Raw genomic sequence first — 9233 nt, 5'->3', positions numbered from 1 at the left:
GTCTGACCATCGACTGTACCTTTGGCTCATCTACCTTACGAGGGTCACTATTTATATTTTGAGCCTAACAATGAAAAAACAGGAATTTGGCATTTAAAACTGCTTTATTGTTTTTCGAAGTATTCTCCTTTATGGACAATACACTTTTGCATTCGTTCGAACCATTTGTCAAAGCAGTTTTACCAATCTTCTTGAGACACCTCCATAATATGGTTTTTGAACGCATCAACGGTTTCTTCCGCCGACGAAAATCGTTGTCCACGCAATTTATTCTTGACATTCGGGAACAAGAAGAAGTCATTGGGTGCCAAATCAGGACTGTACGGCGGATGACACATCAATTCGATTTTTTGACTGTTCATAAAGTCGGTTGTTAGACGAGATGTGTGACAGCTGGCATTGTCTTGATGAAGAATGATCCGACGGCGTTTGTTTGTTTTCCGTATTTGACCGAAGACCTCTGGCAAACAAATTGTTGGGTACCATTCAGAGTTGACCGTTCTACGTTCCTCTAAAGGCACAGTTGCCACATGACCAGTTTTCCCGAAAAAAACAGGCGACCATTTGTTTCGATGTGCTTCGAGCGCGAACAACTTTTGTTGGATTGGGTTCATCTCGAAACACCCATACAGTCGACTGCTGTTTACGTTCCGGCTCATATGCATATATCCATGATTCCTCACCTGTTACAATCTTATATACGTCTTTTGAAGCACCACGATTGTATTTATTGAGCATTTGTTTGCACCAATTGACGCGAGCGTCTTTTTGAGTTTTTGTCAAATTGTGTGGGATCCAACGAGAACATACCTTTCTCACAGCTAAATGATCATGTAATATTTTATATATGCTGGTGGAACTAATGCCTATGGTTGCCTCAATCTCTCAGTATGACGATCTTGCAGTATTAGGTTTTGCACAGCATCAATGTTTTCTTGAACAACAACTGATTTTGGACGACCTTCGCGAATCTCGTCGGTGAGCGAATGGCGGCCACGATTAAATTCGTTATACCAGCGTTTCACAGTGGCAAAGGATGGTGCTTCATCGCCAAATGTGGAAGTAAGTTGATCGATGCACTCTTGTCTTGATAATCCACGTCGAAAATCGTAAAAAATCATCGCACGAAAATGTTCACGAGTTAATTCCATTTTATTGTTGTCGCGCAATCTCCAAGGCAACATAAAGAACACAAATCAAGCTATTGACAAAACATTTGAAGTACGTTATGGTCAATAATGCCAGACGATTCCGTGCAAACGTCAAATCGCTCCTAACTTCAATCAGTGTTGCCAAGGCTCAAAATATAAATAGTGTCCCTCGTATATTGGTTGTGAGAAGAACACGATTATTCGTGTCATCAGCCATTGTCTTATTGACCACTTCTAACTTATTGCAGAGAAACATGAATTTCGTTTTATTTTTAGATAAGAATTAATGGTATTTGAAGTTTTTTATGCTAGTCTATTAAGATCCAAACAGAAGTTCGAATTGACGAAAACAGAAAATTCATAATCTAAATAATATGCATTCAAGTTTATTAATTCTATTCGCCAATCACAAGAAGAAGAAAAACAATGAGCAGCGGCATTCTTCTGTTTAAAAGATACGAAAGAGGATTTCATCAAAACAGACTGTTCTGATTTTACAGGGTTATTCAAAGAGGAGGAGCAGATTATAGATTCAAATTTGTATTGTATCCATGTAGAATTTCCATTGGATCCCCGTACGGCAACGCTGGAGGTAGTGAAAGCAATATGGCGGCTCCCTAGCGTTCCGGGATACTGGATTGAAAGAGGTGGCACCATGGCCACGTGCCCAGGAATTTTTTGAAAGAGGGATTATGCCTTATTGTTTTAGTAGTCTGCCATATTTTCCAGCATTTAAAGTTATTTCTTTAAAAGATGCTGAGGCAAGGGGGGAGGGATTATAATTTCCACTAAGCCCCCTTGGGTACGTCACTGACCATGTCCTTGCACATGTTGGTAGCCGCCCATGTCTCCCGACATAACTCCCCCCCGCTGTTTACTCCTCGCTTCTACCTGGTGTCTAATTGTTTCGGCTGTGGAGTCAATAACTACACACCAGTTGAAACGCGTGTGGAACAAAATTGATTGTTTTGACGTTTGTCGCATCACACAACGTTGTTCATATTGAGTGAAAAAATCTTTAATGCTTACTTTCAAATGAAAGATGTCAATATGCAAGGGTCGACTGGTCGGTTGGACCCCTCCTCAGGTTAACCACTTCCCCTGCTTTCCTTGTCTAGAATATTACTGAGCCATGGTGGCCAAGTCGGTAGAGCATCTGCCTGTCACGCGGGAGATTCAGGTTCAATTCCCGGGCTGGGTTATCTCAGGTTGAATTTTTTCCAACTTTGTCGCTGCATAAAGCCGCTCTGGAGTTCTCGATACCTTGGAGCAACCCTTGGGATAAAGGCTAGCGGAGCGTGATGCTGATCACTTTACCTCCAAAATGGCCGAGATCGAGGCAACACGATGACAAAACACTCCAGTCCGACAAGCGACAAGCTATGTGTCGTGCCACTACGGTACAAAATGTATTTATTTCTAATGGTTCGTTTCCAAGTAAACTTCTCGCCCATAGATTGTCCGAAAGCTGCCTTGCTGGTTGTTCTCAAATAAATTATTTTCTTAATGCAAGTTTGAGAACGAAATATTGAGATCCGAAGATCAGATTGGGAAATAGGGATCGGAGAGAGAAACCTAATGGAAGAAACAAGACACCTCTGTTATTGAATACCCAATACATCGAGGCGTATCACATGTGCAGTGCTACCATCTTTGGTCAAGCGCGGAATTACTTCCAAGCAGTACGCAGGAGGCTACCTCCGATTGGCTCTAACATTTTAAATGTGATTAGCTCATATCTTCTTTATGAATATGGCGCCAACGGGAGAGTATACCCTGTCCCAGCTACCTCTGGAGCAAAGCGTCAGAGAAGGACGCCTTGTAATCAAGGGGTCCCGGGTTTGTTTCCCGGTGGTGGCACAAGTGGTTCGGATCCCACTTTAAAGTGTAGGTCCAGTCCCGATTAGCCTTACTGTGCATAAAGTGGACTTAAAACACCAAATAAAATCTTTCGCCTGCTCTAGAGAAAGCTGGGACAGAGTGTAGGCTGATGATCGTCGCTATACGAAAGGACATCTGTGCTTACGTTGTATATTAATAGGCACGGCAGATTAACAATTTACGATTTGCTTGTTTTGTGCTTAGAACCTGTTTCAAAACTGTTCAAAACAGGTGCCATACAATATCATAAGTTCTGGGAACGACTTCACTCATCCGATCTTCCCTTAGTGTATTTGAACGATGAAAGGAGCAAAGTTTAAGACAGAGACATCTGTTGGGCTGCTGCTAAACTACTAGCACACGATGCTTCTCAAGGCCAGTTGAGGCGTCTTGTTTCCCAGTCTTTGGAGGAACCTCACCTTCCAGCAAATAGGATAAGAGCAAATCAGCACAAATCACTTAGCCTCTTCCTGGAAGAAAGTTAAGCGGCGACATCTTTTCTTTCCTTTCCTTATTCTCTATCGACCCTTGTTTCGGAAAACCATCATGGCTTGATCAGATGCACCGTACTTTTCGCTTCCCCCCCAAAGACATCCGCCGAACTACCATTTACGGAATGGAACAACGCTGGTCGTCCAACATTTATCGTGTTCCCCCGGCGACCCGGGGACGTGTTTTGTGCTTGGCGAACTGCCACCGCGCCTCGCTCTTAAGAGATATAGCATGTCTCAGGGGGAACATTGGCAACTGGCAGTAGCAACCTGCCGAACGCACCTGCGAGAAAACACTATCCCGAGAAAGAGATGCATATATTTACTTTTGGCATTACCAACAGACGTTCTGCCGCTATATATTTGGTTCGAGATATCGTGTTTTAAGTCTTCACTGCACGTTTTAAGGCCCCTTATTTTTTCTATAGTGCTGGTTTTAATGTTTATTTTTGTATTTTAGCGTCGCATTTTCTGCCAATTCTGGCTAATCATACTATGATTTGGTGGTTGGTTGATTCACTTCACTTTTCTGCCACTTTTGGCTAATCGCGACGATGAAGATGAGTGATGATGAAATCATGAAGGGACATTCACGAAGAACACCCATGTCCCGGCCGGGATTCGAACGCGGGACTTCTGTACTCGTAGCGTCTAATGATAGGTGTAACTTAAATTATGACCTTAATACTTCCATGATTTTGAAGCCATCATTCTGTTGTCAAGTGTCCTGGCTTCAAATCCGGAGTTAGGCACAGTCGGTTTGATGAAATATGTTTTTGTATTTCTTAGTTTTTTTTTTAATTTGAGTAACTTTTCTTCCTTTTTCGATAATCGTGACGGTGAGAATGAATTGTGAATCTATGAAGGTATACCCGTACCCAGGATGGATTTTTTTTATGGGGAAGGGACAGATCCTAAAATGTGGAAAAATAGAAGATCCGAAATTCTGTTGGGGCGTTTGATTTGACCACCAACGTATTGCAACTATAGTCTAGGCGTACAATTGTCGAGTTGCAATATTATGGTCCAAAGTAACAGAATTTTCAACTCTCTGATAGACTTCTCAGATCCGAAAATCAGCAACACAGTCGCTTACAGACAAGGACTGACACACGCCGTGCAACGTCTTGCTTATTATTTACATTCAATTGTCATAGTTGCCTCCTCGATGGCGCAGTGGTAGCGTCGTCGCCTTGTAATCAAGGTGTCCCGGGTTCGACACCTCGTGGAGGCACAAAGTGGTTCGGATCCCACTTTAAACAGTAGCTCCAGTCCCGAGTAGCCTAACTGTGCATAAAGTAGACTTAAAACACCAAATCAACCAATCAATTTTGATTGATTTGATTTATCGTGAAGATGAGGAAGAGTGATGAAATAAATGAAGGGACTTTCACATTGATTTGGTGTTTTAAGTCCACTTTATGCACAGTTAGGCTACTCGGGACTGGACCTACAGTTTAAAGTAGGATCCGAACCACTTGTGCCTCCACCAGATATCGAACCCGGGGCCCTTTGATTACACGGCGACGACGCTACCACTGCGCCATCGGGGAGGCCCGAAGGGTCATTCATAAAGAACACCCATGCACAGGCCGGAATTCAAATCAGGAACCACCGGAGTCGTAGCGCGCTGTAATAACCACCCCGCCACGAAGGTCTACCTACTTATTTTTAAAAGTAGCTATACTCTGTCCCAGCTAACTGTGGAGCAAGGCAGCGCATAGCGTCAGAGAAGCGAAGGAAATTGAGTGGCCAGAACTAGGCAGTACACGCTGCTGGGAAGGCAGTCGCTTTCCCCCACTCCACGCAGTCCCGTTCCCTCTCACTACTTTCGCAGACTTGTTTTCGTTTGCCTGCTCTACAGTTAGCTGGGACAGAGTATAATTACAGTTAGAATCCCTCAAGGAAGTAACTTTTACTTATAACCACGTTACAAGTTACTACTTAGGTAGATACTTCGAAACATTGACACCATTGAAATATCCATCCAAGCAAACGCCAATTCCTCGAATCTTCGGTTGCAAGCGCGTGATTCGACCGCTTAGTACCCTTTTTCACGAGAAGAGCTAAACAAAACGACCTTAGGTGGACCTGCATTACAATCAGAACATACGCAATGCTACCCTTAGCTGTTTTGTGTTCACTGCAACCGAGTTGTCGCGTAAAAGAAGAAAAAAATGACCAAAGCAGATTGAACTTCTCTTTTATGTTTTCTATCACAGTGGCCAGTCAACATCTAGCACGCACGTTCCACGGTCATTACAGGCCTTATTGTTATCACAACAAAGGCTTTTGCAGTTAATGGAGAGTGTACTGCAACAAAACACGCATGGGAACGTTTAACATGTCCGTTGTATATGTACCCAACCACCGCACTAGCCCACGAATCACTGATGGCCGAGTGCACCAACGCCGATTATTTCGAAGTTCAGATGAGCGGGATCAATTTTGATCCACTCTAAATGAACATGGTTTAAAGATTTGCATTGCACCAACGAAAAACGACGTTCAAGAGATTCCGTTCAAATGATCCGAGATTAATTTGTAAGGCTATACCTGATTGGTTGGCTAAAACAAATGACAATCAAGAACCCCACCGAATAGTGTGATGTGTTAAAGTATCAACGTGTAGGAGAAGAAAGTAATTCGGGCCGCAAACTTATCTGAATTTTAGAAATGTACTGATCAACCTTGACGACGAGTACAAGGATGTAGTAGGGTGTAAAGAAATTATAATCTTAAAAAAGAACTGACGGCATAAGACAAAAGAATAAGGAGAAAGCATGGAACCTTCTTCTACGGGACTTCAATGCCTTACGAAATGCATTCGCGAGAGAACACCGTACGCTGAAATTCGCCCGCTCAATAAAGATATTTTATTATTATTATTACTGTATTGTGGTAAGTATTTGAATTTTTCATTTCTTAATTCTTATATATTTATATTGTCATGTCGTGTAGCAACACCATGTAGCAATATCGTAACATTGTTCTGTTCTAATTTACCTTGCACTTGCACATGTTTTGTGCTCTGGGATAGAAAGTACAGTATTTAGAAACATTTCGACTTTGCACCACAGAACCACAAGTTATTATTATTATTTTGGCAGTTTTTAGATTACTTTACTCAACTCTCGAATTATCAGCATTGTATATTCAACATCTATAGCGATTGCACGCCCTCGATATCACTTTCCGCTCTTTTTATATTAAAAAACAACTGCCTGCAGACGAAGCGTCAGTATCGTGAACCAGGATCGGCCACCAAAACGGTGGGGAATGGCCGTTCAGAAGATAAACTCGTTTTGATGTTCCTAGATCGCGATCAAGTGTTGAACCGTCTTCGTGCAATGGAATTTTCCAGTGATCCTTTCCCGATCCGAGTTTAAAATTTGATCTTCGTTCGTGCACACGGCCATGAGAGGTGTAACTTGAGCCCGTGGATCATTAAGGGTTTGGTACGAATTTTCTGCGCTGATCTCCAGGGTGCAGGGGTGAGGGGGGAGAGGCGGGGACGTAGGTAGGTTGGGGGGAGGGGGCAAATATGAAATTTGTTTCTATGAAACTATAGGGTGTTTTTCTTATAGGTTTGTTTTTCGACGTGGCAATACTACTGGCCACGACAGCCACGTGAACAGCTGACAGCGGCGTTGTGCTCAGTGTTGTGTGCCTTACGCCAGAACAACGCCTGCAAATTGTGCAACTGTATTACGAACATCATGGTTCAGTGCGCGCAACGTACCGTGCGCTACGTCCAATCTATGGTCGACATAAGCGTCCATCCGAGCAAGTTATTCGACGAACCATGGAACGTTTTCGCACCACGCATACTCTAATTGATACGACGCATCCGCAGAGACAGCGTACAGTGCGCACCGAAGAAGGTGCTGCTGTGGAGCGTAGTGTTCAGGAGGACCCGAATGAGTCTATTCGCCATCGTGCACAGGAATTGGAGCTCTGTCCACCCACTGTATGGAAGATTTTGCTGAAAGATCTTGGTTTACGACCGTACAAGATCCAGCTCGTGCAAGAATTGAAGCCGCCTGACCACCGTATGCATCGTGCCTGGTGCATACGGGCCGAAACCGAGATTGTCCGTGATCCTCAGTTTCATCACAAAATTTTATTCAGTGATGAGGCCCATTTTTGCTTGAATGGCTACGCCAACAAGCAAAATTGCCGCATTTGGAGTGCCGAAAATCCAGAAGCCATTCTTGAGACGCCGTTACATCCACAAAAAGTGACTGTTTGGTGTGCTGTATGAGCTGGTGGAATCATTGGTCCTTATTTCTTTAAAAATGATGCCGGCCAGAACGTGACAGTCAATGGAGAGTGCCATCGATCTATGCTTCAGGACTTTTTCGTTCCCCAATTGACTAGCATCAATGTGGAAGAGCTGTGGTTTCAACAGGACGGCGCAACATGCCGCACAGCGCGCTCCACAATCACTTTATTGAAGGAAACATTCGATGAGCGCATAATTTCGCGTCATGGACCTGTGAAGTGGCCTCCAAGATCGTGTGACTTAACACCTTTAGATTATTTTCTGTGGGGATATGTGACGTCGCTCGTCTACGTCGATAAACCTGAGACGATGGACGACTTGGAAGCCAACATTGCCCATATACGGCCCCAGCTGCTCGAAAAGCTGGTCGACAATTGGACTTCCAGATTGCGCTTTATTCGCGCCAGCCGCGGCGCCCATATGCCAGAAATCATCTTTAAACAATAATGTCATACAATTCTCTTTCCAATAAATCTAATACCATGGTCAGTTCCACGAGTTTGAGGTGTTTTATTTCATGTTCATGTTCAATCGCTCTAAAAAAAAACGTATTAGCAGAAACTAAAGCTAAACTATATATATATGAGCGGCCCGGCATCAGTGCTTGTCTTTCCCGGTGAACGGGTCCGCGACAGTCGCTCATATTAAACCTCGTAAAAAAGTTTAGATTAACAGGGTAAGTTCTGAATAAAAGTATAAAGAAAAATGGCGAAATAAAGTATACAAAGACAATACGCACACCATCCGTGAGTTAAAAGAGAGTATTGCACGAAAAATCGGGAAAATTACAGTAGACGTAAATGCCAATTTTCTTCGGAGATGCATGAATGTGTTGCAGCAGAGGGACATCATTTTCAACACCTTCTGTAGTCAAGGTTAGGACACAATATGAAAACTGTAATTTCAATAGCCGACTCTAGCGAATGTCGCGGACCCCGATCGCCGGGAAAGACAAGCCCTGATGCCGGGCAGCTTGCCGCCGAGTCTCGTAGCGAATGTCAGGAATGCTCTGTGTGTGTGTGTATATATATATATAGCTTGTATGATTTGTTTTTGACAGGTCCAAGATAATTGATTCTTATGTAAAAATTGTCACAAAAATGGGAATTTATCCATTACAAATGGAAACGTACTTCAACACTTTAGAACTACTCATTGATCGCACCCACGGCAACTCGAGACGAGACTTACAAAAACACACAGCTCTGTAGTTGAAGCAGAGAGAAATTTTAACTCATGTATCTCTCGATCCCCTACTGTTGACCGCTTGGCAGAAACTTTGATTACCTTTGTAAGGGAAGGGTCATTTGTAACGAGAAATTCGGATCTCTGGTTTCTAGGAACTTGGGCCAAAGTTAGGCAGATTATATGACTGGTTATAAACCAGTAAGCTACGAAGTTGTTGGAAATTTTGGTGTCCTACAT

At 43.2% G+C, this 9233-nt stretch overlaps 1 protein-coding gene across 1 annotated transcript; it reads left to right on the top strand.

The window, feature by feature from the left end:
- Positions 1-7328: 7328 nt before the first annotated feature.
- Positions 7329-7787, top strand: LOC145996832 (uncharacterized). Its single transcript, XM_083133399.1, has one exon. It carries the CDS (start codon positions 7329-7331, stop codon positions 7785-7787), a length of 459 nt encoding a protein of 152 aa, XP_082989525.1.
- Positions 7788-9233: the final 1446 nt, after the last annotated feature.

Source organism: Lepisma saccharinum, chromosome 1 (assembly GCF_977018435.1).
Source record: "Lepisma saccharinum chromosome 1, izLepSacc3.1, whole genome shotgun sequence".
Taxonomy (NCBI): domain Eukaryota; kingdom Metazoa; phylum Arthropoda; class Insecta; order Zygentoma; family Lepismatidae; genus Lepisma; species Lepisma saccharinum.
Note: the sequence above shows the minus strand (reverse complement) of the source record. Positions and strands in the feature narration are given on the sequence as shown.

Coding starts and splice junctions, on each gene's coding strand:
- LOC145996832 (XM_083133399.1), top strand. CDS start 7,329: ATGGAACGTTTTCGCACCACGCATACTCTAATTGATACGACGCATCCG.